The sequence below is a fragment of the Crotalus tigris genome, unplaced genomic scaffold (assembly GCF_016545835.1).
Source record: "Crotalus tigris isolate CLP2741 ecotype Arizona unplaced genomic scaffold, ASM1654583v1 scf7180000023720.1715460, whole genome shotgun sequence".
NCBI classification, from domain to species: domain Eukaryota; kingdom Metazoa; phylum Chordata; class Lepidosauria; order Squamata; family Viperidae; genus Crotalus; species Crotalus tigris.
The window spans coordinates 138,865-166,330 of record NW_024100139.1 but is presented as its reverse complement, the minus strand read 5'-3'; the positions used below and the strand labels follow the sequence as shown (position 1 = coordinate 166,330).

At 44.8% G+C, this 27,466-nt stretch overlaps 3 protein-coding genes across 5 annotated transcripts in view; 1 reads left to right on the top strand and 2 right to left on the bottom strand.

Annotated features, from left to right (window-relative positions):
• RNF10 (ring finger protein 10) overlaps nt 1-2,800 on the bottom strand; it is a 34,363-nt gene extending 31,563 nt beyond the window's left edge. For both annotated transcript variants that reach the window (XM_039321096.1, XM_039321097.1), the window contains exon 1: nt 2,203-2,800. In XM_039321096.1, the coding sequence (XP_039177030.1) occupies nt 2,203-2,329 (127 nt within the window). In that variant the 5' untranslated portion in view covers nt 2,330-2,800. The remainder of the gene's footprint in view (nt 1-2,202) is intronic.
• A 2,930-nt stretch (nt 2,801-5,730) lies between these two features.
• COQ5 (coenzyme Q5, methyltransferase) lies at nt 5,731-17,170 on the top strand. Of its 2 annotated transcripts, XM_039321109.1 has the most exons (8): nt 5,785-5,919; nt 7,502-7,701; nt 8,919-9,068; nt 9,581-9,805; nt 12,329-12,435; nt 13,439-13,527; nt 15,051-15,162; nt 15,681-17,170. In XM_039321109.1, exons 2-8 carry the CDS (start codon nt 7,638-7,640, stop codon nt 15,780-15,782), a joined length of 849 nt encoding a protein of 282 aa, XP_039177043.1. In that variant the 5' UTR covers nt 5,785-5,919; nt 7,502-7,637; the 3' UTR covers nt 15,783-17,170. The 2 variants fall into 2 exon arrangements, with proteins under 2 accessions (XP_039177042.1, XP_039177043.1); XM_039321108.1 differs by lacking the exon at nt 7,502-7,701 and having other exon boundaries at nt 5,731-5,919.
• A 2,016-nt stretch (nt 17,171-19,186) lies between these two features.
• DYNLL1 (dynein light chain LC8-type 1) lies at nt 19,187-24,483 on the bottom strand. The gene is made up of 3 exons (XM_039321110.1): nt 24,283-24,483; nt 20,961-21,098; nt 19,187-19,585 (listed from the first exon to the last, which is right to left on the bottom strand). The coding sequence occupies exons 2-3, from the start codon at nt 21,090-21,092 to the stop codon at nt 19,448-19,450; spliced, it is 270 nt and encodes an 89-aa protein (XP_039177044.1). The 5' UTR covers nt 21,093-21,098; nt 24,283-24,483; the 3' UTR covers nt 19,187-19,447.
• Between the last annotated feature and the right edge of the window lie 2,983 nt (nt 24,484-27,466).

Sequence of the window (27,466 nt, the reverse complement as noted above, 5' to 3'; positions counted from 1 at the left end):
TCCAGTGAGATTGCTGAAATGTTGGCTCAGTGCATGACACAGGCAACTTCTCTGTGTTGTCTTTTCTAGCCAGAATCTCTATTAAAACAACATAGATGACACTCACATTACACTGTAGGTCACAATACTGGACATTTCTCAAGGGCTCACAAACTTTCACCACGGAATCCAGGGTAAAATATTCAGATATTTTAAAAAACCATATTCCTGCCCATGAAGAAAACAGGAGTTAAAGAATGAGCTCCATGTTAACTACCAGATTTGTTTAATTAAGGGGTACCCCTGAATGTAGTTTAATTGATGATTTCATGAACCTGTTGGCTTCCACTGCTTCCTTCCAGGATGTTTATTCAATCTCCTCCTCTAGGGCCCTACACTGACATTTTCTATGGTCTCCAAAAATTAAGCAGGACCAACCTGGCTTAGTGTCAATAGATTCTCAGTTTTCTAGATCACAGTTAGCACCTTTGGGACAACTGACTTAGCTTTTTAAGATAACAAAAATGAGGATGATGCTGTCTAGATTCTGTCTAAATATAGCATCCTTGCTATTTATAGCAGGGATGATCAAAATCTGTTAATATGGGAACAAAATCTGTTAATATGGGAATAAAATATTCCAGAATATTTTAGTTCCCCCCCAGAATATGGCAAACCTCCCCTTAGACATTCCTGGAAGTAAATAGACATGATATTACAGATGAGACCTCTGATTTGAAGCTTAGCTATCCATAAATCACCTCAAATTACTTCCACTGAAACACCAAATTGCTTGTAGATTGGCATGGTCTGATAATCACACAGAGACATTAATTTTATAGTGCCTGCTCCACAGTAAGGCCAGTCTCTGGTATGTCAGTTAAACACTGATGTGCCTAGATATTAGAAACATGGTGAAAATTTGAGAGAGAATTATAGGGGCTAGTATTATTTTCAAAATATTGTGGAATGTATCTAGCATTGCTATTTCAGCAGTGGCAGCACGTAATAGATCTTGGAAAGAAAGAAGAGTTTGTTTAAATAGTCTTCAGATATCTGAAGGTCCCCTGGGCACTACGGGACAGTGGGCTAGCCGCTAGACAAGGGAAGACTAGAAGACATCTTAGATACTGACAAACTACTTCCATACCACTCCCAAGAAAAAAGTATATGGAGGCAGTCACCAGCTCAACTCATGGGTGTCTTGTTTTTCTAGCTCTGCAAAATGATGATGCCTCCAGGGCAAAGGAGTGTTTCTTCTAAGGCAATTGGCACTTTGTCACAGAACAACTGCATCAAGAATAATGGAAACAAGGATGCCTCACTGATCATGAACACTGCCAACAAAAGATATCAAGGTGAAGACTTACAGATGCCATCGGTCTAGTTTCACATTTAAAGGCTGTGAATGTTTAAATATTGGGATTTTTCATTGCAATGCTCAAGTATTCCAAAGAAAATCAAATATAATAAAGCTTGGAAATCCAGCCAGCAGAGTCCCCTCTTTATCAGACAAACAAATGGCAAATTCCATGGGTGCATTGCTTAAGCTTTTCAAGACACTTTATGTTATCTCCACTTTATGTTTGCTAACAGCTGATTACAAAAGTCTTTCCCAAGTAGGCTTTCCCCATGGCCACTATGGAAAGAAGTTCCTATCCTCCCAAATGACATCTACAAAACCCTGCTGAAATTTAGATTCATAAAAAGAACTTGTGGCGCTCCCAGTTGCTTGCTCCAAGAACAAAGCCAAGATCCAACCCAGGGCGGGCAGCAACCTTGCCTGAAAGTGTGTCACCCTCCCTTTAAAGCAGTGTTTCTCAACCTTGACCATTTTAAGGCATGTGGACTTCAACTCCCAGAATTCCACAGCCAGCATTGCTGGCTGTGGAATTCTGGGAGTTGAAGTCCACATGCCTTAAAATGGTCAAGGTTGAGAAACACTGCTTTAAAGAGCAAAGGTCAGCCCCACTGGCTTACGGCAGGAAGTTGTATATCTCGGTGTGCGAGATTTAGACAACCATGTTCGTCCCTGCACTGGCTGGGGTGGGCTCAGCAGGTTGCAACAACCCAGGAAGCTGCTGCACCGGCTGCCTGTAGTTCGCCCTCAGCTACTTTCTCGAACTCAGCACCTCTAAGCGGCGGACTCCAAGGCCCAGCGTTCCCCGCCCAGCCGAGGCGCAGGGGCCTCTCGACACCTCCGCCTCCCCCGCGCAGCCTTACCCCCTTTGGGCTTGGACTCCCCCCCAGCCGGGCCGGCGGAGTTAGAGCGGGGCTGCTGCCCTTTGCCCCCCGTCGCGGAGGAGGAACCGGGCCCGAGGCCGGAGCCGCAGGGGCTGTTCTTGTCCATGGCGCAGGCGGGCGGAATACGAGGAGACGGCGGCGGCGGCGCTACGGAGCGGGCGGGCGGGCGAGGGCGGCTGGCGGCTGGGGCCGAGGCCCAGGCTCATGGCCCGGCGGCGGGGTCGGTGCAGCGCAGTCGTCTCGGCCACCCTCATGGCGACATGTTCCTCACTGCTTCGCCCGGGCGAGGGAAGAAACGGGCCGGTGCGCGGCCACCACAGGCCTCCGGTGCCGAGTCGGAGAGGCCGCCGGGCGCGGCCGGGCCTGCGCCCCGCGGACGGAGGAGCGGCCTCGGGAGAGCGCGGGAGCCCGCGAGGCCTCCGCAGCCAGGCCCGGCCCGCGCCGGCGCTTCGAGAGTGGCGAGGAAGGGAGTTCGCGGCCAAGGGGAGCCGCCCGGTCCGCCTCAGCGCCGCCGCCGCCGCCGCTGCCTGTAATGGCGACGCGTCGCCCACCGCCGTGACGGGAAGGCCCGGATGGAGCCTCTCTGAGGGGGCGGGGCGCGCCTCGCCGCAAAGCATGCTGGTCTTGGTGGTTCCTCCCTCAGCGGCTGGACGGGCCGCGCGCCGGCCTCCTGTCGAAATAAAACTACGCCTCCCGACAGGCTCCGGTTGAGGCTCGCCCAGCGGCGTCGTAGGCAGAGGCGGTTTGGGGCCTGCATTTTGCACGCCGAAACTGTCAGGTGGCTGGATTAACAGGGAGGGCCATTTCCCACATTCCTGCCTTATTCAAATTCTGACTCCGTTGCTGACGTGATGAATGGTGGTTAAACCGGCCAGGGCACATGCTCCAGGTCTTGGCGCAAATGGTTCATTTTGTAAAATGAAAGAGTTAGGAAGGCTGGGTTGTTATCTGTCCCAGCCCCCCTGCTTGGAGCAGAGCTTGCTATAAAACAGGGGTCTTCAAACTTTTATGACTTGTGGACTTCAACTCCCAGAATTCCTCAGCCAGACATGCTGGCTGAGGAATTCTGGGAGTTGAAGTCCACAAGTCATAAAAGGGCCAAGTTGGAAGACCCCTGCTATAAAACATTTCATGCAGATTCCTTGAAGATTCCAATGAAGGGCAATGTTCCTCTTCAAAGGGCCAGCTATCCCACTGATTGACAGCTCTTTCTCTGAAGAAGTTCCTCCTAATAACTTAGCTTCCCTTGCACTTCATCCTATTGCTCTTGATCCCACCCTCTGGGGTAGTATTTTTCAACCTTAGCAACTTTAAGATGAGTGGACTTCAATTCCCAAAGCAAATTACCAGAATTCCATGGCAGCAAAGACCCTCAATCATTCGACCATGCTGACTTTAAATTGGGCTTTGCAACCTACTGACAATAAGTGAAGCTACTGCAAGGTATGTGCTGAAGCACATTTCACCTCCTGTATCTTCAAGTCCAAACCTGTATAGAGCATATTGCAGAAGTCAAGACCCAGTGATGATAGGCATGAATTATTGTCACTGCCTGTTGCTTAACAGGAGCTGGAATTCAGGAGAATCCCTATCACACATCGGCTTAATTAGGGGATGGGCCCTGCCTGGAACAATCACTAAAGCTATTGATCTTGAACTCCCTGATGTGTTTATGAACAAAAGGCATCTCTGCCCTTCTTTGGGTTTAGTCTTAAAATTGCTTCTACCAAATCAGTCCTTCAGACATGGGCTCAATACTTGCACAGCAGCTTTAGTATTGTCAGAAGTAAGTCTTCATCCTGGTTCATCCAAGCCAGGGATAAATAAGCAACATGGCGACTGCTTTGGGAAGAAGGTTACAGTTTATTGAAGAAGCAGAAAGATGGTCCTTGCAAGAAAGAGCAGAGGAGAGGAAAGAGGAATTGAGCACATGGGCAGTAGGTTTTTATATCCCCTCTAGCCTTGTTTGGAATAGTTTCCTGTTCCTGTGGCATGAACCTTGAGGCTATTTCTGAGTGTTTGTCTAGGCCTTGATATCTGTGGTTTAATCCTATTATCCTATCCTGCTTCCCAGGTGATGGGGCTAATGACTCCTAGAGTTTAGGTGGGGGATGCAGATTTTCTCTTTGTCTTCTTGAGTGCTCTGGCTTTAACTTTCTGGTGGTTTTACATCTGCATTTGTATGGGGCTAGCTCTTGCTTGGGGCAGAGAGATAGATTTGGGGCCAGGTTTGGTTTTAAAAAAATCCTTTTGAGGAAAAATATATGTTTCTGCCCTTTTAATATTTCCTTCTCTGGACTAACTTCCCTCAGTATACAGTACCGGAAGCAACACTTTCTTATGGGCCTAGATCAGAATGCGGCTAAAATGATACAGTACATCACCCCAAACTAACAGATGCCTTCACCCAAAGGTTTCATATGGATGTTGCATCCATAGGCTCAATCATTCTTTCCTTATGACTATTCTTTGGAACCTCTCAATCAGGGAGGAACAGAACCACTTTTTTTTCTGTTGGACTAGTGATTTCAGAAACTAGTATTACGCGCTATAACTCTGCAACAAAACCTCTTTAAATATGAAGGGGAAAAAAAGACAGGCATGAACCTGTCTAGCAGGACAGTTGCTGTTAAGAATTTCCTGGTGCATATACAGATTGTTATCTGAAGAGCAGGCAATGGTGAAGTTCTTGGGCACTGCATTCTTCATAGAGCAAAACTGAAGTCCATCTGGTCCAGCTTCCTGCTTTCCAACATCCCTGTTTAGTTGGTTCCCTGGTGGGTTCATTTCCTTAGTCCAATTTCCCAGATTGCTGCAATACACCCAAAGCATAAAGTAACCGTAGGAGTTGAGTTCACACAAATTGCTATGGGTTTAACTGAGCTTGCCCGACTGGTTATTCAGCATTTGACCACAAACCCCATCATTAGTAGCCCTGTTTGGAAAAGGCACATTGCCACATGATGCTAAGCCAATAGGAATGGTCTGCATGTCGCACCAGACCAGAAACGTGGCAATTTTTAAGATGTGAGGGCTTCAACTCCCAGAATTCTCCAGCCAGCCATTTAGGGAATTCTGGGAGATCAACATCCTTAAATTGCCAAGTTTGACAAACAAAGACCGTGGTTTAAATAATACCAAACTGTAAATAATAATAATAATAATCAGAGGACCATTGAGTACCTGCAAAAGGAACAGTCAGGACTGTCACCTAACAGTCGTCCGGAGGTTTGCAACCCATCTTGGCAATGCTGACTAACCAGATTTGCTGTTGGGTTCGCTCAGGCCAGGAACCTCAAAAGCGTCTCCCCCGAACCCCGACTACCATCCACACGACCTCCTGCGGAACTGCAAACGGGAGGAGGCGGGGCCTTTCGCTTACGCGCACGTGACCGCCAGCGCCCCGCCCTTCGGACAGTCTTGGTTGACAGCTGCCTCCGCCCACAGGCGGTGGTGAACCACGCGCGCATGCTCTGTTTCCCCCCCGTCGCCGTTGGGCCGAAAAGGGAGGGGGGAGCGGGCGTGACGTCACGTCGCTGGCCAAGATGGCGGCCTCCGTGCTGGCTATTTCGGGTCGTGGCTGGGTCAGTTGCGGGCCGCGGGGTCTTTGGTGGGGTCTTTCGCGGGGCCTGTGCAGCGGCGGAACCACGCACTTCGGGTTCCAGGAGGTGTCGGAGGAGGAGAAAGGAGAGAAAGGTGAGGGGGCCGAGCAACCCTGGTTGCTCCCGGGATGCCCAAATAATAATAATAATAATAGTAGTAGTAAAGTTGGAAGGGACCTTGGAGGTCATCTAGTCCAACCCCCTGCTCGGGCAGGAAACCCTACACCGTTTCGGACAAATGGCTGTCCAGTTTCTTCTTAAAAACTTAACACTTAAAAAATCCCCTCTTGGCCGAGGTCTAAGATGGAACAGGGCTATATGGGTAATACTTGGGGCCAGGGGAGGTGGTCTTCTGGCACAGCTTCCCCCGGAGGGTCTTTAATTCTCTATTCTGGCAATACATGTTATTTTAGTATTGTATATAAAACTTAGATGCATATGTAGAGATGAAGAATTGATTGTAAAAAGTGGAACAATCTGGTAAGAATGTATATACTGAATGTCACGTTAAATCCAATGTTTGTTTGTTTTTAACTGTATTATAAATAACATTTGTAAAAAAAAATAAAATTCTCTATTCTGGTGTTCTACCACCCCCCACCCCCCCCAACGAGCGAAGGTGTGCCGGGGTGTGTAGCTCCTGTCTGATTCCAAGAGCCTGGAGAACGTATGTAACGACTTGTGACACAAAATGTGTCCCTCTGTCCATATCTAAGACAGCTGGGACCCCCAACCTGGGCACCAAGTCTTTCGGGAGGTGTCTGGCTGTCTCCAGGGCTGTAGTGTGGCCGCAGGGGTATGCTTCCACTCAATGTGTTAATTGGTCCCTGCACACCAAAATATATTGGTAGCCACTAGCTTTTGGGAGCCGTATGTAGTCTAACTGAAGTTTTTCAAAGGGGTGTTGAACCCACAGTCTTCTCCCTTGGTGGGTTGCCTTTTTGGAGGATGAATTGTTTGCTTGGCCTCTTTGACATCCTCTGGCTATCCCAGTGGTTCTCAACCTTTCTAATGCCGCGACCCCATAATACAGTTCTCCATGTTGTGGTGACCCCCAACCACTTATACATCACCAGGTGCCAGGGGCATGGCCAAAGAAAAGGGGGAAAAAATGGCGGACAGCCTTGTTTGGCGACCTCCGTGAAATGGTCGTTCGACCCCAAATGGGGTCCCGACCCACAGGTTGAGAACCACTGGGCTATCCTCACTGTACACTCCCAGAGCATACCACATCCTTATGGCATCCACCATAGCCTGTGTCCCGCAGTGCCCCTTGGAGTGTAATTGTTGGCATATTAGATGTAGCAGACACCTAGGGGCTATGGGTCTCCCATCAGGGACCCACCAAAAAAACCATCACGATAGGTTGCTTCACATTTTTCTTCCCAGATTTTGTTTCCTCTAGCTCTAGTAAGTCCAGGTATTGTATTTTGTTTTCCAAGTGTGTTGCTGGGAAAGTGGTGGACACTGGTACAGGTTGGGTAGCAGTCCATTTGGCTGAAGCATCAGCGAATTGGTTATCCCTGGTGAGGCTGGAGTCATCTTTTTGGTGGGCTCTACAGTGAATGACTGCAAGGGAGGAAGGTAGCTGGATGGCTTTGAGTAGATCAGATATAAGGTCAGCGTGGGCAATTTGGTTGGCCATTTGATGTTAAAAAACCTCTTTGCTTCCACAGAGAACCGGTCGCATGACAGATCCCAAAGACATATCTGGAGCCAGTATATATGTTGGTAGACTGGTTCTTTGCCATTTCGCACACTTTTCTCAATGCGATTAGCTCAGCTGCTTGTACACTGTAGTGCGGCAGCAGCATGGAAGCCCAAACCATTTCATGTAAGGAAATGATGGCTGCTCCCGTTACTCGCTTTCCTTCTTGTAAGTAAGAGGATCATCAGAGGGAGAGAAAGAGAGAGAGAGAGAGAGAGAGAAAGAAATGGAGAGAAAGAGGGAGAGAGAAAGAAAGGGAGAGAGGGAGGGACAGAAAGAGGGAGGGAGAGAAAGGGAGGGAGAGAGGGAGAGAAAAAGGGAGAGGGAGAGAGAAAGAGGGAGAGAGAAAAAAAGGGAGAGGGAGAGGGAGAGAAAGGGGAAGAGAAAGAAAGGGAGAGTGAGAGAAAGAAAGGAAGAGGGAGAGAGAAATAGGGGGAGAGAGGGAGAGAAAGAGGGAGAGAGAAAGAAAGAGGGAGACAGAGAGAGAGGGAGAGAGAAAGAAAGGGAGAGGGAGAGAGAAAGGGGGAGAGAGAAAGAAAGGGAGAGGGAGAGAGAAATAGGGGGAGAGGGAAAGAGAGGGAGAGAGAGAAAGAAAGAGGGAGAGAAAGGGAGAGAGAAAGAAAGAGGGAAAGAGATATTAAATTAATAACATGGTTGTTAACTGAATCTAGTTTCCCCCATTAACACTGCTTGTCAGAAGGTTGCAAAAGGTGATCACATGACCCTGGAACAATGTGATCATCATAAATATGAATCAGTTGCCAAGCATCGAAATGTAAATCACATGACCCTGGGATGCTGCAACGGTCCTAAGTGTGAAAAATGGTCATAAGTCACTTTTTTCAGTGCTGTTGTAACTTTGAACAGTCACTAAGCAAACTGTTGTAAGTCAAGGACTACCTGTATATCGCTTTTTTCCTTTTTTTGGGGGGGGGGTCATCACGTTTTTGACACCTCGCTAGGTGACTGGTGGTACTCGAATGTTGCCATATTCTAAAAGTGGAACAATCGGTGAAAAGGTTGAAAAGCCCTGCACTAATGGACCAATTATTTCCTTCACTTTTTTCTTGTTTTTTACATGTTGAAAGAAGCTTTTTTTGTTATTTTTGACTTTGGTTGCAAGCCTTAGTTCATTTGGGGGAGTTCAAATGGTTGCAAGCCTTAGTTCAAATGGTTGCAAGCCTTAGTTCAAATGGTTGCAAGTCTTAGTTCAAAATGGGGGAGAGGGGATGGTTCCATGGAAGCAGTGGATGCGCGCACTCACCTGCCGTTTGCACGGCCCGGTTTCCATCAGCCGCAGCCCAGTACCAGCCTATGGCCCGGGGTTGGGGACCCCTGATATAGACAACGAAACTTACCTTATTTTGAAAAGGTGAAAATTTCAGTTTACCAGGTGTTTGAAAACGTGGCAAAGAAGTATGATATAATGAATGATTCGATGAGTCTGGGAATCCATCGTATTTGGAAGGACACCCTGCTGCGTCAGATGAACCCTTATCCAGGAGCCCAATTAATTGACGTTGCTGGCGGGACAGGTAAGTGCCATAGAATCCTAGGACCTGAAGGGACCTCAAGAGGTCTTCTAGTCCCACCCCCTGCCCGGGGCAGGCCCCCTTATTCCATCCCAAAGGGTTGTCCAGTCTTTCGCAACGTTCAGCAACCCCATCTAAATCTAGTTTAGCTTGAGAATGTGAAGCACTGAGATGAACCTCAGTAGTAATTACAACAACAGCGACAACAACATTGTAACGTGTGTGTGCATAGACTGTACTTCTCAATCAGCAGGGGTGTCAAACTGGCGGCCTGCGGGCCAGGTGCGTCACGGGCAGGCTACGCCCATCCCGGCTCCACAAAGGCAAAAAAACATCACAATACATCACGCGATGCGATTGAGTTTGACACCCGGGTCAATCAGCAACCCTAAAACTATTGGAAAGAGTGGTTTGAATGATTCCGTCCGCAACACCTTCCTCCCCTACCTTCCTATTACTTAATTTCAGGAAAAAGGAATCTCACGTTTTGAATCTTCTTTTCAAAACAAATTCAGGTGACATCGCCTTTCGATTTATCAATTATGTTCGTTCCCAGCGGGAGCATCGGATCCAGCAGAAGCTGAAAAGCCATCAGGATTTATCATGGCAGGAGATTACCCAGCTCTACCAGGAAGAGGAGAACAGCTCACTAGGAGGGTCCCACGCAGTGATCTGTGACATCAACAAAGAGATGGTGAAGGTTGGGCAGCAGAAATCTCAGCAGCTGGGCTACTCTGAAGGTAATGTTGTTATTTGAACAGTGAGAGTTAAATCAAGACTGGTTGTGTTCATGAACGTGTTTCCTTCTGGTAGGCCGATATTTCCTGGGAAGCAAGGAGTCTGGCCCCACTTCCTTGCGTTGTAGGACAGGGAAGTCTGAGGCCTCGGAACCAAAATGACTCGTGGTGATTCTCCCCAGCTGAGTTCTATATTGTTTTCCACCTATAGACAATTTTTGCCAGACTAAAGACTCCACTATCTGCATCTACCGCAGTGGTTCTCAACCTGTGGGTCGGGACCCCATTTGGGGTCGAACGACCATTTCACGGGGGTCGCCAAACAACGCAGTCCGCCATTTTCCCCCCCTTTTCCTTAGCTGTGCTACTCCCTTTTATTCTATTGGCTCTTGAAAGCCAATAGAATAGACTCTCTTGAATAGAGTCTAATTCTATTGGCTTTCAAAAGCCAATAGGAATTGTCCAGGCTGTCTCTGCCCTGCTGAGCCCGCCAAAAGTCCCAGTCTGCCAACGGTGCTGCACCAGTTGAGTAGTCCTCGACTTACGACCAGTTGAGTAGTCCTCGACTTACGACCGATTGGGGGTCGCGGCATTAAAAAGGTTGAGAACCACTGATCTATTGTATGTTCCTGGAACCATTAGGGAGGGCTGTCTCTTTCTCTCACATGATATATGGGCCGAATGGCTTCTACCTCTAGAACGAACCCTCTTGCCTGGGAATTCATCGTACAATTCTTGCCTTACAACGGTTCATTTAGTGACTGAAGTTATAACGGCATTGAAAAAGTGACGTGACCGTTTTTCACATTTATGACCGTTGCCACATCCTTATAGTTAAACGATCAAAATTCAGATGCTTGGCAACTGGCATGTATTTGTGACAGTTGCAGTGTCCCAGGATCTTGTGATCACTTTTTGTGATCCTCGGACAAGCCAGGTCAGTGGGGAAGCCGGATTCACGTAACAACTGTGTCACTAACATAACAATTGCAATCACTCACTTAGGACTGGGGCAAGAAAGGTCATAAAGTGGCACAAAACTTACCTAACAGATATCTTACTTAGCAGCAGAAATGTTGGGCTGAATTGTAGTCATAAGTCCATTCCATCACAGACCGACCCTTGTAAGCATAAGTGAGCATGTAGATTTGTTGGGTTTTTCTCCTTTTGACTCTGAAACTTTTCAGCTCAATTCACTCAGGAACCAAACGAAGGAACTCGAGGCTCTGGCTCCCACCACGTTTCCCCGAAAATAAGACCCACCCAGAAAATAAATCCTAGCCTGATTTTTTTTAGGATGCGCCTAGTATATGCCCTACCCCAAAAATAAGCCTGGGGGCCACAGCCAGCATAGGAGGTGCCGAGCATCCGGGGACTGGCAGTGTCTGGCAGCAGTTGCAGCCCGCGCAACACAAATCCGAGCGTGGTGGCAGAGGCGGGAGAGAGGCAGGCGATCAGGACGAGCCGTGTGGCCATCTGGCTCGCGGGAGGCTCGTGGGCAAGCTGAGATCACCTGCCTCTCCCCCCCCCCATGCCTCCACCTGCTGCCGGTGCTGCCACACGAGTCTCCCGCAAGCCAGGTGGCTGCACAGTGCATCCAGATTGCCTGCCTTGGCCTCCGTGCTCGGCCTTACCTGCGCTGCGCCAAGGGGTCGGTGGGCTGTGGCTGCTGCCAGACCCCATCGGCTCCCGTTACCCATATATGGCAGATAGTTTGTACATTTTTGCAGGCAGACTTTTCAATACACGCTGTTACTTTGCTTGAGCAGAAATAGCACGGCTAACAATACATCTTCCTATTATAATCATTGACAAGCAGGTCTTATGTATAACCCAGCCAGAATGTAATGTGTGCCATGGTTTCTGAGTAAAATACCCTGTAAGGTAGTGATAGGATAATGTACCGTATATGCCGGCGTATTAGGCGACCCGGCGTATAAGACGACCCCCGTCTTTATAGCCGGGCCGCATTCCTAGAACGTCGTCTTATACGCTGGAAACTACCAGTATTTCCGGCGTATAAGACGACCCCCGTCTTTGGCGCCGATTTCAGCGCTCGCGGAAGTCGTCTTATACGCCGGCATTTACGGTAAATCAAGCATAGGAAGGGTCCAGCCCCTTTCTTCAATAATTAGAATGAGAAATGTGCCCCCTCTCTCCGATTTTAGCTAGCTTAATTGAGAAATAAAGCTGTAAATCATGAGACAGAAGTGGAGAAAATGTATAGTTTGCCTAAATGACACTCAGTTAACCTCTCATAAATTCTTTGGGGGATAAAACGGAGACCCCCACCTAAGCCATGTTTTGTTCTTAGAAGTCTAAAAAAATGCATGTATATATCATGTCATTGATTAGTGATTACTGTTGTTATAGTAACAAAAATTGCATACTTTCATACTGTACTGTTAACTTTACCATTTATACTTTCAACTTCTTATTTTCATAAAATATTGTTGATCTTTAATGAAAGATCTCTTTGGAAGGTCCTTTGAATGGGCACTGACCAATTCCATTCCTCCTTTGAAGGATTGTCCTGGGTGGTGGGGAATGCTGAAGATCTGCCCTTCGACGATGACAAGTTTGATTTTTATACAATTGCTTTTGGTATCCGTAATGTCACTCATATGGAGCAGGTGAGTGAGTGGTCCTCTTGGGACTATTGGGTGGGGGGGGGGTTTGCTAGATTTATATTTGCCTTTTCTCCAGTCACTCAAGGTGGTGGTCTTTCATCTCCTAGTCCAGGGGTAGGCAACCTTGTCTCTTTTACGACTGGTGGACTTCAACTCCCAGAATCCCTCAGCCAGCATGGCTCAGCTTGGAAACCTCTCCCTTTCCCCTCAGCATGGCTGGGTCAGGAATTCTGGGAGTTGAAGTCCACGAGTCATAAAAGAGCCAAGGTGGCCTACCCCTGTCCTATTCCCATCTCACCCACCCACCTTGGGTAACAATAACCTGGTCAGGTAGCTGGAAAAAAAAAGAATGATTGGCCCAAAGTCACCCAGTTAAGTGGCCATTTGCACCTGCATCATCATCATCTTATTCTTTCCCTAACAGTTACACCACTCCAGCATTTTGTATCATCTTCATCGCTCAAACCTGGCAGTTTTTCTTATACTGCCTTTCAGTGGAGAATCTTGAAAAAAGTTTTCCAAAACTTCAAGGAACTAATAGGCTATTGTTTAATCTAGATCAGGGGTAGGCAACCTTGGCTCTTTTATGCCTCATGGACTTCAACTCCCAGAATTCCTGAGCCAGCCATGCTGAGGGGACAGGGAGAGGTTTCCATGCTGAGCCATGCTGGCTCAGGAATTCTGGGAGCTGAAGTCCATGAGTCATAAAGCGGCCTAGGCCAGAGGTAGGCAACCTTGGCTCTTTTATGATTCGTGGACTTCAACTCCCAGAATTCCTAAGTCAGCCATGCTGAGGAGAAAGGGAGAGATTTCCAAGCTGAGCCAGGCAGGCTCAGGAATTCTGGGAGTTGAAGTCCACGAGTTATAAAAGAGACAAGGTTGCCTACCTCTGGTCTAGATGTAACCTCTTCCGCTCCAAACCTCCACCGTATGAGCTCAGAATACAGCCGCGTGAAGGCTCAGAATAGTCCTTCTTACTGTGGGTTTGTTTCCCGTGTGCTTCCAGGCGCTTCAGGAGGCTTATCGAGTCTTGAAACCAGGAGGGCGTTTCCTCTGCCTTGAATTCAGTCACGTGAACAATGCCCTGCTTTCCAGGTTGACATAAAGGATCTTTTTTTCATGTTTTTCGTTCCCCCTTAAGTTAATAAGCACTGTGACGGTGTGAGACATTTCCTGTTTGTTGAATTCAGTGCAGCATGGGTCATTGGACAACTACTCATTCGCCGAGTGGTGGTCAGCTCACAATTATGACATCACACTATCCTGTGGCCATGAGGTTGCCTTTTGCCACCTTCAGTCAGTAGGGAAGTTGGCAGATGACAAATGACAACCACAGGACACCCTTGCTTAATGGCAACTGGTAGTGCTGGAGTTTCTGTTGCTAAACAGTGTGGTCCCGTGATACTTAGGACAATGTCCCTTAGTGATGGACATTCCTGTCCCAATTAAGTGAGATTATCTGTACGTATTTCATTCCAAGGTAGTCCTTTTCAGTGGATGACAACACCTTCCTACCTCCTCCCAGGTTTGGTTTAGGAAAACAGTAAAAAGCAGAAATAGAGTAACAGTATTTTCTTAGCCAAGGTTGAATCATTTAACCGTTTGATCTGAAAAAGTATCTTTAATCAAAATGCATTCCCCAGAAGTGGATGTAATATTCTATGTAGGGAAGAATGACGCCTTACACTGACACTTTATTTTTGATGATGCAAATTTATTAATGACTAGTCCAGGGGTAGGCAACCTTGGCTCTTTTATGACTCGTGGACTTCAACTCCCAGAATTCTTGAGTGAGCATAGCTATGAGCTCAAGAATTCTGGGAGTTGAAGTCCATGAGTCATAAAAGAGCCAAGGTTGCCTACCCCTGGACTAGGAGAAAGAGATGGACAGAATGACTGGTTATCACCTTTGCAGAGGATATACAGGCAGTCCTGTTTGAAGTTACAGTGGCACCAAATGAATGCTACTTATGCCTAGTCCCTAATGTTATGGCTGTAGAAGCACCTCCGTGGCATGCACAGGTAGTCCTCAATTTATGACCATAATAGAGCCTGCCATTATGTTTGTAAGGTGCGATAGTTGTAAAGCAGGTCATCACATGATCAATTTTATGACCGTTTTTACAGTGGCTGTTAAGTGAATCACCATGATTGTTAAAAATGAATCCACAGTTCTTCAGCAAACGCTGCAATCATTAAGCAAACCAATTGTTTGTCATGTGGCATTTCTGCTGAATACCAGAAATGGTGGTTTTCAGCAAAATAGTCCTAAATCAGGGTGACATGACTGCAGGATGTTGCAAATGGCTGTAAATGCGGGATGGTTTGTAAGTAGCTTTTGGGGGCCCATCGTAACTTCAAATAATTGTTAAATGAACAGTGATGAATCGAGGGCTACCTGTACCACCTGTGAAAAACTTTATATACAAAGTTGCTAGAACAGATTAGATCCCTCTGCCCAAGAAAATTCAAAGGCAAACAAAAGCCTATTGGCCCCTATTCAGTTTACTTTCAACACGTGAAAATTTGCCCCTGAAGTCAAACTACTTGTGGAAAGTTTAGTCTAGATAGGTTGCATCCAGTACCTCTGTTAACTTTTTAAAATTTTGTTTTCACAGCCTGTATGATCTCTATAGCTTCCAAGTCATCCCTGTGCTGGGAGAAATTATTGCTGGTGATTGGAAATCCTACCAGTATCTTGTAGAAAGCATAAGGCGCTTTCCAGCTCAGGTAAAACAAGTCCTCCAGATTAATCTAAACCAGTGGTTCTCAACCTTTTTAATGCTGCGACCCCCAACCGGTCGTAAGTCGAGGACTACTCAACCGGTTGTAAGTCGAGGACTACTCAACTGGTGCAGCACCGTTTGCAGAATGGGGCTTTTGGCGGGCTCAGCAGGGCAGAAACAGCCTGGACAATTCCTATTGGCTTTTGAAAGCCAATAGAATTAGACTCTATTCAAGAGAGTCTGTTCTATTGGATTTCAAAAGCCAATAGAATACAAGGGAGTAGCACAGCTAAAAGGGGGAAAAAATGGCGGACTGCGTTGTTTGACGACCCCCGTGAAATGGTCGTTCGACCCCAAATGGGGTCCCAACCCACAGGTTGAGAACCACTGATCTAAACAATAAAATTTCAGACTTATACACTGGAGAGTAAGCTCAGTTGCACTTGCTCCTAAAATGTGTTAAGAACACCAGTAACCCAAGTTTCAGCACTAAAGGCTACATTTACCCTTTCTTTGTTTTAGGAGGAATTCAAGGAAATTATTGAGGAAGCAGGCTTTCTGAAGGTGGACTATCAAAACCTGTTATCTGGCATGGTGGCCATTCATTCTGGCTTCAAGCTGTGATTACCTTTTTTTGTACTGAGGGAAAAACGTTCAACATTAAGTTTCAAGTCAGGACAAAAGAAAGCAACTATTTTCAGCTGTGTTTATTTAAAACTTTTTAAAAAATAGTTTTACTGGATACTATATAGTTCATTTGAAACCTGGCCATTGAAGTACTGTACAGCCTTCAGAAATGTTTCGATCATGTCACCCAACTATGGTGTGGCCAAAGAGATGGAAGAAGTGAATGGAAGCCACGTTTGCTGTTTTAAAGGTCTGGTCTTTTATCAAGAGATGTAGGATTACTTGATGTATTAAAATTAGTATTTAAATTTTCAATTGTTTATCTTTGTTTTCCTGAAATGCAGGATGTTTTATATTATGAGGCGTCTTCAAGAAAAAAATGAAATTTAATTCACATTCTGGTGGTAGTTGTCAGCCAATTTCTGGGATTGCAAACTCCTAAATAGTGTCTCATCATCTACGCAGTTTATAGTATGTTCTAGCTAGTGATTTATCCAGGTGTAATGCTGTTCAGCTTTCACCCAAGCTGAAAAACTAGCTTAGCTCAGTGAGATATGCATTGTTAAAACTCTAGAGGTTTACGATCCAACTGCATGGTACCAAAGCAAGATTAACTTTAACACGCAGAGTCTCCTTCAAGTTGAGGTAATAAATTCCGTGAGTACATCCACGCAGCTTTCTTGCAACAATGCAGATTTGCCATTGCTGCTTTCTGGGGTATTTTTCGCAATTCTCTAGTCTACAACCCTGGAATTCTATCACCCAGGCACAGACCAAGTGTGCTCTTACTTAGCTTCTGGGTAGCAAGCCGAGAGCTGCCGCTTGCTGAGGTCATGCATATACATTTGGTTATAAATCGTGGTTTACAAAAGCTAATTACAAGGTTTGTATGAAGCCTAGAACATAGAGTTTAATAATATGAGAGTGTCATAAATATATCACGCTATACATAAATGCAACACAAGCCTGCTCAGATAGAATACTATGCTCGATAGTCAAAATGCCCAAAGACTATGCATTCCTTAACTCCAGCTATTTTTATTGATAGCCATGAATAGAAGTCAGCCCTGGAGAAAATTAACTCAGATTCTCTTCCTGTCCTGTATGGAGATTGAATCCCTTGCTGTACCACATTGGAAATGACTGGCCAAAGTTATACACCCCAACTTGCTTAGGAAAGATAAAGTTATTAGATACAAAGATACTTTGACGGAAGAAGGTCTTTTAAAATCTAGACATGAGTTAAGACAACAAGGAATAGAGATAGAGTGGTGGTCTTATCTCCAGATCCAAGCAAGATATTCGAAAGATAAACATGATTGGGGTATTTATAGACAAGATACAGGACTAGATAAAATTTTGCTTGGTCCGAAGAAAAAAACAAAGAATATTTATAAACATTTATTGGAACATAGGTTATTTGAAGAACAAGTTAAAGAAACAATGGTGACATGGGATTTAGGACATAATATTAATTTGGATCAATGGCAACAGGTATGGATGCGAAACAAAATTACATTATCCTATAAAGAAAATTTGTATAAGATGATTTATAGATGGCATCTCCCTCCAGCAAGACTAGCCAAAACTGTATAAAGGATACTCAGCCTTATGTTGGAAATGTAAAAAAGGGGCACTTTTTTTCATGTGTGGTCATGTAAGGAAACACAGGGATATTGGCGTATGGTTTGGAAATGGGTAATAGAAATGAGCATACAGAATATTCAATATAAGCCTGAGACATTTTTGTTAGGAATTATTGAAGAAAATGTTAGTAAAGAGGATATGTATTTATTTATTCATGTGGTTACAGCGGCAAGAATAGTATTCGCTCAGAATTGGAAAAATTCAGCTGTACCTAGTGAGGAAATTTTAATTTATAAAATTATGCATTGCGCAGAATTAGATAGGTTAACTAAAAGACTCAAAAATCAGGATGTTATGGATTTTTACCAAATATGGAATAAATTTTATAAATGGTGGGGCAAAAAATTTGGAGGTCACTGTGGTGAGATAAGTTAAGATTGAGTTTAGAGTGATGTTTCTGTATAGAGTTTAATTAATTATGAATAGGAATGAACTGAGATGTTGGTCAAGTCTGATTTACCATGTTCAATGTTTTTAAACTTTTTCTTTTTTTGTTATTTAATAAAAATTAAAAAAAAAATGACTGGCCAACATTTAAATCTTGTTCTATTGTGTTGGGTACTATCATGCACCAAGTTCCTCTAATATAAACTGTTACATTGGTTTAAAAGTGTTAAAAGAGTTTATAGGAAGGGTAACTTGCTTCCAAGCACAATATACCTATGGAGGAAGGAATAAACCAGCAAATCTTTAGGATAAAAAAGCTGTTTTAGTTTGAAAAAACTTTTTAAAACTATTGGGTAATAAATGTCTAGATAATCTAGAAGCTGCCATTGGTAACAAACATTTTTACATTCAAAAGGCATAAAATGTTTCCATGCTTAATTCACTAACAGTGTTATCCCCTCTTTGATACTTAAGGATGTCCCATGTACTATTTGATCTTTATCTAACAAATGCACATTATTTCCATTGGTGCGTCCTTCATACACATTGCTTTTGGACCATAAATTTTCAATGATGAAGAAAAAACTTGGTACTCAATTAAACGTGCCATTTGTCTGTCCCAACTTTATAAAGCAGAGCTGATGCTGCAACATGTCAACCAATCCATTATATACATGTGTAAGCAGGACAATTAGATCCCTCTCTATCAAGAGAGAAGCGCAGTTACACATTTTTCCAAATGTGGGATGCTCTAGTCCTTAAAATGTACTGAAACATTCAGCACTCATTTCCTATGAGATAATCTGCTAGACTTTCAACCTCAGGTCTTTATTAAGTACTGTGTTAATATATACTATTATTGTACTGAGCCAACTAGCACGTAAGGTTAATAATCCTTAAAGCTGAAGCTGTATAACAGAGACAACAAGCTCTGTACAGTTTTGTTTACCTGACATATACAGAGATATTTAACCAAAAATGCTCTAATTAAGCATTCATAAACTGCATATGGAGGATTTCAAATATTTTTTTAAATCATTCCATTACAGGACATTCTCTTGCACAGATGTGCGTCTAAAGAAGTCTGAGTTAGAAGAATTCTATTTTGTGCTCTCTTAACCGCTTTGTTTAAAAAGCATTTGAAGCCAATAAAATTAAATGTAAGAAAGCTGGATATGTTAGCTGATACAAGAAAGCATTTTCAAATTTTAACTCAAATATAATAATCTAGACTGAGCCTACCAAACTTTGGAGTTGAGCTTGGAAAACATGAGTTGATTAGCTAAACAATTTTCAGCTTCAGTGTAATATAGAACTCCACTGGTTCTATGGAAGAGCTACCCCAAATATAGAAATATTAGAGTAAGTTAAAGGATAAATACCCAACGGTTTTATTAGAAAACTTGGATGGATTGTTTTAGAAAAAAAATACATACAAGCTTACTTTTTTGCTATTTTTTATGGCCACAACAAAAACACAAATTGGTACATAGGAGTACCTATCATTAAAACAAAAGGCTTGAAGATCAAAGTATGTTCCCTGGGGAAGGCTGAAGACTTCAGTCTATTTGGAATTAGCGTGCAGTCCTGTAACCGAATGCATATTTGGGTGAAAAGGTCCCATACTTCTAACCAGATTTGAAAAGGAGAATAGCAACTTGACCCAGGTAAAAGTAGATGAAGTGTTTGGTCTCGTGAGTCACATAGCTGCCAAAATTTCTTCCCACAATGCAGTGCCAAGTAGGATTGTATTTCTTGTCAAACTCCTGGAAGAGAGTCCCTTAAAATTTTAGCATCATAGATGTTAATATTTTTATTCACTCTATTATACTGGAAAGCATGACTTATTCAAAGTTAGTGACCTAAGTCTTGAGCAAGTTTTAGTTCCAGAATATCCCAATGTCTTCACCAATTTTTGGGGGGGTGTGTAGACAAAAAGTGACAACCCCAAGCCCTTAAACATTTGAAGTGATAATAAAATGCAAGAACTCATATGACCACGTTAGCCAATTCTGCAGTTTCTAGGGAAACTTTATAAAGGCATCTATGCATTATTTTTTTCCAGTTAATTAAATCAGTATGTGCTACTGATAACGCTTTCAGCTATATGTAAAATATTAGAGATGCAAACTCTTATGGTTCTGGGACATCCTGGTATCTTCCATGCCCCCGGGCCACCCTGATCTAGGAACAACTTTCTGAATTGGAAAGGGCCCATTTGGTTCTGAGGATATGTGTCTGGAAAACCAGGGATCAGTTCTGGAACAGCATAGTTCAGAAGAGCAACTGAATATAGTTGAGTTGAAAAAGTTGTAGTCCCACAATGGCAGGATTTGTATATACCAAAAAAGCATAGTACATAGAGGAATAACAGTAGGAGTAGGCTTTCATTTATCACTGAAAGCCATGATGCAGAGAATTTTGCTTACAACGGACTAGCATCATTAAATTGGTTTTTATGAGTACCCACATACCTTTTCACTCAGTTGATCTTTTACAAAAACCTACTATCTCATATTAACCTATGCATCTTGGGATAATATTACACTGGATAATAAAAAAATATTTACATTGCTACAGTTATTAAGGCATTAAGTGTAAAGATTTTATCAGTATTTTTCTATGCTTAATGTTGACTCTTATTAGTCAGCCAAATGCAGAAGATTGTAGCTGTGGGTCAATTAAAGTTATACAAAACCCACCAATTTGGGAACCGAATTTTCTGAAGAACTCTAGAAACGTCCATCCTCCCTCTGGGTTTATGCCAAACATCCTCAGGACCTTGTCATTCAACAGACAATTTCCAAGTTTCTGGAAGTAAATACCCCAAACTTGAAATATACTGGGAGCAGTCTGGCCTTGAAACAAGCTTGTATGGTCCAGGATAAGAATGCAACAAATAATTTCTGGTGCAGGAATTTTATTTCCTGAAGTCACCAAACCCACCCTGCAAATTCTGGGACACGTCTGGCATGGTCCAGAACAAATTTTCTTTCTATTCGCACAAGTGATATCTTTTTTGCCAGTTAGGACTTGGTATCACTTCAATATTTATAACCTCAGTTTAGATTATATTCTTGTCAGCTTCTTTTCTAAATTAAAATTCTAAGCTAGTAGTATGAGATGATGATTGAGCACTACCTTCTTTATGTGAGCAGCAATATCTTTCTCAATGTTATATTTTTCCAAGGCCTGTGTAGCACACTCCACAGAGTCCTGCTGCATCTCCTCAGACATATCTGCATTTTTGATCACAGCCTTTCGATCACTCATGATTACCTACAAAGAATGATAAATGATTATTTAATTCATCTGTTCTGCAAACAAGAGGTTCAAAAGCTTAATTTTTAGAAGCACCGATAGGGTCTTTTTAAAATACAAACAAAGGTTTAGCCCAAAGATAAAAACAAACCTACTCATATTTAGCTACACAAGCAGTCGTTGTTTAATGATACATGAAGTCACAGGGGTCAAACTCGCCATCCCATATGACGTGTATTGCAACTTTTTTTGCATTGCTGAACTGGGGTGGGCACAGCCTCTGCATGATGAAACCAGCCCGTAGGCTGGCAGTTTGACACCCCTGCACTAAGTGATATGGTCATAAAATATGACATCACATGACTGCCAATTTATGACAACAGTTCGGCAGTTCCCAGTTGTTGTCATTAGGGAATCCAGCACACTTGCAGTGTCCCATGGTCATGATTATCACTTGTGATCTCCTGCTGACTTCCCATTCTATTTGCTCGCCAGAAGCCAGCAGTGAAGGTTGCAAATGGCGATTATGTGAGTACAGAACACTGCAACAATAATTGCTAGCTTATTGCCAAGCACCCAAATAGCGATTATGTGACCACAAGGGCACTGCAATGGCCACAATTACTAGGAACAGTCATAAAACTCTCTTGTTCAGTTCTATCAAAACTTTGAACACCTGCCGTAAGAGTGGCTGTTCGACAAGGACTATCTGTAATTATTTCTGGCAAGTACTCAGAATCCTTCTCCTGGAAAGGATCAATATGCAAAACATTCATTTCAAAAGCTAAACATGGTTGGATTTTATTTCCATGATGGGAGACCACCAGGATATACCACCTGTAGACTAGACTGGCAAGTTTGAAACATGCAAACATTCTGTAAGAAAGCAGACTGTGTATGTCACGGGTGTCAAACTTGCCACGTCACATGACGTGTCACGATCTATCGTGACTCTTTTTGCATTGCCAGCAATGGGGTGGGCGCGGCTTCAGTATGATGAAACTGGCCCGTGGCCGACAGTTTGACACCTCTGGTGTACGTGCTCATGAAGTCAGAGATGTTGAGACTTTACCTCTCCTTGCATCCATAGCTACAACCTATACACTACTAAAATAAGCAGACGTATCTTTATGTTTCATGTATTGCCTTGTAATAAGCAGAATCTGACTGCTCCTGGGCGTCTCTTTTTACTCCACCCACTTGCAGGTGCGCAGTTACCTTTTGCACAAAAAAGGCTGGTTGGTCAGGCTCACCAGAGATACCAATGTTACCAAATTCTCCGTTATTTCAATAGCCCCTGCAGTGCTATATCCCAAATGTTAACTCTTTCATACCAAATCCATTGAGCAATGTCTGTCTCCTACCCCAATGGACCTCACTGTTCAACCACTGTTATCCCCCACAAAAAGTATCTTAATTTTCGATGCCACAGACCACCGCCAATACTCCTTGAGCAAGTCCCCTCAAACCCAAATATTCTTTCCTTCTGTAGATAATCAGCATCCACCATTTCCATATTCCCTGAAAGAAGGAAGTGGGGAGAAACCTTGTTATTTTAGTATTAGCAGTAGGATTCCCTCAATAGGATTCCCTCCTCAGCCACCTAACTGGCTCTCAACCCCGATGTTGATTTGGTCCATGATCTGGTCACTGCTTATACCAGTTATTAAACTGTAAACCAGAATGTTGTTATTGAAAAGCTCTAGAATCCTTTAGGCACTATATAAATATTATTTTTATCTTGACACTACGGACCCAGTTTACATAAAACTAATTAAGCTATATTAAGAAAAAAACGACAAAGCCTCAGATTAGACACAAAGGAACACTTCAAAGTTGCCCATCAAAAGCTAGCCATTAGGCCAGGGGTAGGCAACCTTGGCTCTTTTATGACTCATGGACTTCAACTCCCAGAATTCCTGAGCCAGCCATGCTGAGGGGAAAGGGAGAGGTTTCCAAGCTGAGCCAGGCTGGCTCAGGAATTCTGGGAGTTGAAGTCCATGAGTCATAAAGCGACCTAGGCCTAGGCCCGAGGTAGGTAACCTTGGCTCTTTTATGACTCATGGACTTCAACTCCCAGAATTCCTGAGCCAGCCATGCTGGGGGAAAAGGGAGAGGTTTCCAAGCTGAGCCATGCTGGTTCAGGAATTCTGGTAGATGAAGTCCACAAGTCATGAAGGGGCCATAGTTCCCCCATGCTGGCTTAGGAATTCTGGGAGTTGAAGTCCACCAATCATGAAGGGGCCAACGTTTCCTCCATGGTGGCTGAGGAATTCTGGGAGTTGAAGTCCACCAATCATGAAGGGGCCAACGTTTCCTCCATGGTGGCTGAGGAATTCTGGGAGTTGAAGTCCACCAGTGAAGAAGGGGGCCATAGTTCCCTTATGCTGGCTTAGGAATTCTGGGAGTTGAAGTCCACCAATCATGAAGGGGCCAAAGTTTCCTCCATGCTGGCTCAGGAATTCTGGGAGTTGAAGTCCACCAGTGAAGAAGGGGGCCATAGTTCCCCCCCCCCGCATCCTGGCTCAGGGATTCTGGGAGTTGAAGTCCACCAGTCATAAAAGAGCCAAGGCTGCCTACCCCTGCATTAGGCAGAGCAGCTGATAAAATCCAAAATCCCTTCAGATGTTTCCCCCACTGCACCACTTAGCCTCCTTCCCCCTCCGTTTCCCTGCACGACCGTTCTTTGCCTCCGAATTAAATCATCGCCCCCATACTCCCCCCCCCAAAAAAACAAAACCCCTTCGCGCTTCCTCCACGATGCCAACACGCAGGAGAGCCGCAGATGGCTCGCAACCCAAGACGCTTCTCTGGGGAAGCTGCAGGAGGGGATGCCAGGGAAAATAACGCGGCACTCCACCGGGGCGCCTCGGTGCACCTAAAAAATTTTTTTTGGGGGGAAGCCCCAAACCGCCAGGCAAGGAGGCCGAGCTGGAGGCGCTTCTGCCTCTCGGGCGCCCAATTCGGCTGGATTTCGGCGGAGGCCACGCTCGGCAGCCGGGCAGGAGCCCCCCCCCCAAACTCCTCGCAGCGAGCATCCGGCGAAAGCGTCCCACGCGTGTCAAGACGGCCCCGCGGATGCCGGGCCTGAGCGGAGCGACCACCGTCCCCAGAAGTCCGCCCGCGTCCCCGCGGCTGGGAACGTGAGGAGCGGTGTGAGGCCCCGATCGTCGCCCGGCCGAGCCGTCCCGGCTCCCCTCACCGTGCGGTGGTGCGGCCGCTGCTGCCGGGCTGCTTCTGAGGAGAGCGGGAAGGGACGTTGGTGGAGCCGGTGAGCAAGTTGGCACCTGGGCGCTCCGCCGGGTCCCCCGTCGCGTGACGCCCTGAGGAAAAGCCCGCGCGCGCGCTCAGCAGCCCTGCCCGCCTCGAATGCCGCTCGCCCGCCCGGCCGCCGGCCTCGCCCCTCCCTCCCTCCGGCCCACGGCCACGCCCGACGCGCCGCGCTCCGTCCCGCAGGCAACGGTCATTGGCGGCAACAATACACCTGGCAGCTCATTGGCTGGAGCGCCCCCGCCTCCCTCCGGCTTTTATTGTGGCATTTTATTGCGAGCCGGCATGCACCGCGCCGGCGTCCGTTGCCGTGGCGACGGGAGGGGCGGTTTCAGAGCCTGTCCGGGCACGCGACTCGGAGCGAACCGGTTGGGCGAAACGGAACGGAATCCTAAACGAAGCCAATACTTAAAAAAAGAAATTCGGTAGCAGAGGTAGAGTTTCTTCTCAGAGCATGGGCAGAGATTCTCCTCCTCGGAGAAAGGTCTCGCAATGAATTTCGCCCTGTCCTTCTCTAGGGAAGTTTTTAAGAAGAGACTGGACAGCCCTTTGTCCGAAATGGTATAGGGTTTCCTGCCTGGGCAGGGGGTTGGACTAGATGACCTCTAAGGTCCCTTCCAGCTTTATTATTATTTATTATTATTATTATTATTCTCATTATTCTCATTATTATTCTCATTATTAATAATAATAATAATAATTAAAAATAATTAAAAGCTAATAATTATTAATAATTATTTTTATTAAAAAAATTATAAACATTTTACAATAAAATCCCTCCCCATCTCTCTCCCTCCCCCCTCCCATTAGCCCTCCCCCCCCTTCCCAGAGCTGAGTACAGAGCTAAAAACAACAAAAAAAGAACATAAAAAATTAAAGATCAATCAATTATACATAAATCCTAAAAAATTTAAAACCCCTTTAACTCCATTACAATAAAATCAACAAATCTAACCATAACAACTTTATACAATAAGTTATTCAAAGGCTAAATAATACTTTCTAATCCCATCTTTGTTCTGAACAACATTTACCCATCTTTTCCATACAGAGTTGTATCTCTCTTGTGAATGGTCTTTCAGATAAGCCGATATTTTTGCCATTTCTGATAAATAAGAAAGTTTAAAAAACCATTCCTCTATAGTAGGCAAAAAGTCTTTTCTCCAATATTGCCCAATCAATAACCTTGCTGCCGTAATAAAATTCAACATTAAAATAATCTCTTTACTATCACTATCTTCAATAATACCTAACAAAAATAGTTGTGGTGTAAATTTTATCCTTCTATTAAAAATTTTTTGAATATTCCACCAAATCTTAATCCAAAAAGCCTTTATATTTCTACAAGACCACCAAATATGATAGTAGGTTGCATCCATACAACCGCACCTCCAACATTTGGGCTGTAAATTAGAATACATACGAGACATCTTTTGTGGATCAAGGTGCCATCTGTAAAACATTTTATAAAAATTTTCTCGTAAATTTTGAGCTTGGGTAAACTTAACATTCCTTACCCAAATTATCTCCCGTGTAATTATTAATAATAATTATTATTATTACCAGGTCAGTGCTTCTCAACCTCAGCAAGTTAGAGATCTGTGGGTTTCAGTGGAATGTTAGGCTTTATCCTACTGAAAATTAAAGTGATATCGGCATTTTAGCATGAAATTCATGCTTTCTTTTGAACTTCAGAAAAATAGCCAGATCCGTTTTTCTTTAAATGCAAAATTATCCATTCATAAACTAAACCAGCCAGCCCCGTGATGCAGCTGCCAAAAAAGCCAATGTGGTCCTAGACTGCAATAACAGAGGGAGAGTATCAGGACCACATAAATCAGGGGTCTTCAAACTTGGCAACTTTAAGACTTGTGGACTTCAACTCCCAGAATTCCTGAGGTCTTCCACAAGTCTTAAAGTTGCCAAGTTTGAAGACCCCTGACATAAAGTTATTGCAATAACCTATGACCAAAATTCCAGACTCATTTATGGTTGTACGTTGAGGACTAACAGTGGCAGTTTTTGAGCCAAGAAATTAGCAATGCAAAGAAACTATGAATTCTCTCACTGAACTTGGATGATAGCAAGGTTCCCCTTCAACATTGGCACGCAAGCTGGGAGTCTTCCTATAGCAGTGGTGGCGAACCTATGGCACATGTGCCAGAGGCGGCACTCGGAGCCTTCTCTGTGGGCACGCGTGCTGTTGCCCCACCCTCACCTCCCCCCCATGACCCCCTCCTCACCAGCAGCCCCCCTGGAGGAGAGTCGCCCCTGAGCATGGCCCACACGGAGCAGCACAGCCAAAGACATGGCAGCCAGGCAGTATAGACAAGACTCTGCCCTCACGCCCCATCCTGCACAGTTGATGCTGCAGGGTGCGGGCAGAGGGCGTGCTGCCATGGCGCTGCTGGGCTGCCTGGGTGATCTGCGGTGGGCCCTGGAGGCGGTGAGTGGCCCTGAAGGCAGGTGGGTACGGGACAGGGTGGGGGCAGGGCAGGGGATAGGGCCAATTTTGGGGCACTTGGTCTCTAAAAGGTTCACCATCACTGTCCTATAGTCACAGCTGTGGCTTCAATAGCAAATGTTGGTTGTGGTCTGGAAGGCCTTTTGCACAACTCCATCTGGTTGCAAGTTGTGCCCTTTCCTAGATCTGGAGGCTCTTCAGAATGTCACTCATATTCTAGTCACTGAACTACTGCAACACATTCTACGTGGCCTTTTTATGAACGCCTTAGCTTGAATTCCAGAATGCTGTGGTGCGATCTTTGCTGCTGTTCTCTGCACTTTTTTTCTAGAGTCTCAGCATCTTTTTTTGTATTGTAGTGGCCAAAACTGGATTCAGTATTTCAAGTGTGGTATTACCAGTGCAGTATAAAGCGGTACTAACAGTTCATGTGATCTTGATACCATCCTTCTGTTGATGTAGCCTAAGACTGCATTGGCTTTTTTGGAAGTTGCAGCACACTTCTGGCTCATACATAAGTGATTGTCCATTAGGACTCCTAGATGTCTAAATTTAGGTTTATCTAAATCTAGGTCTAGAGTTTATTTAATATGTTTGCCAACCAGAGTTACTCACTGAGATGGGCAGCTACCAGTATATAAACTGATTAAAT

What these genes read in the sequence shown, in the direction of transcription:
- COQ5 (XM_039321108.1), top strand. Translation starts at nt 5,769, where the DNA reads ATGGCGGCCTCCGTGCTGGCTATTTCGGGTCGTGGCTGGGTCAGTTGC. An exon ending in GCAGCTGGGCTACTCTGAAG is followed by an intron (nt 9,806 to 12,328) that starts GTAATGTTGTTA and finishes CCTCCTTTGAAG; the next exon opens with GATTGTCCTGGGTGGTGGGG. An exon ending in AACAATGCCCTGCTTTCCAG is followed by an intron (nt 13,528 to 15,050) that starts GTTGACATAAAG and finishes TTGTTTTCACAG; the next exon opens with CCTGTATGATCTCTATAGCT.
- DYNLL1 (XM_039321110.1), bottom strand. Translation starts at nt 21,092, where the DNA reads ATGAGTGATCGAAAGGCTGTGATCAAAAATGCAGATATGTCTGAGGAG. An exon ending in TTGCTGCTCACATAAAGAAG is followed by an intron (nt 19,586 to 20,960) that starts GTAGTGCTCAAT and finishes ACTCTCTTCCAG; the next exon opens with GAGTTTGACAAGAAATACAA.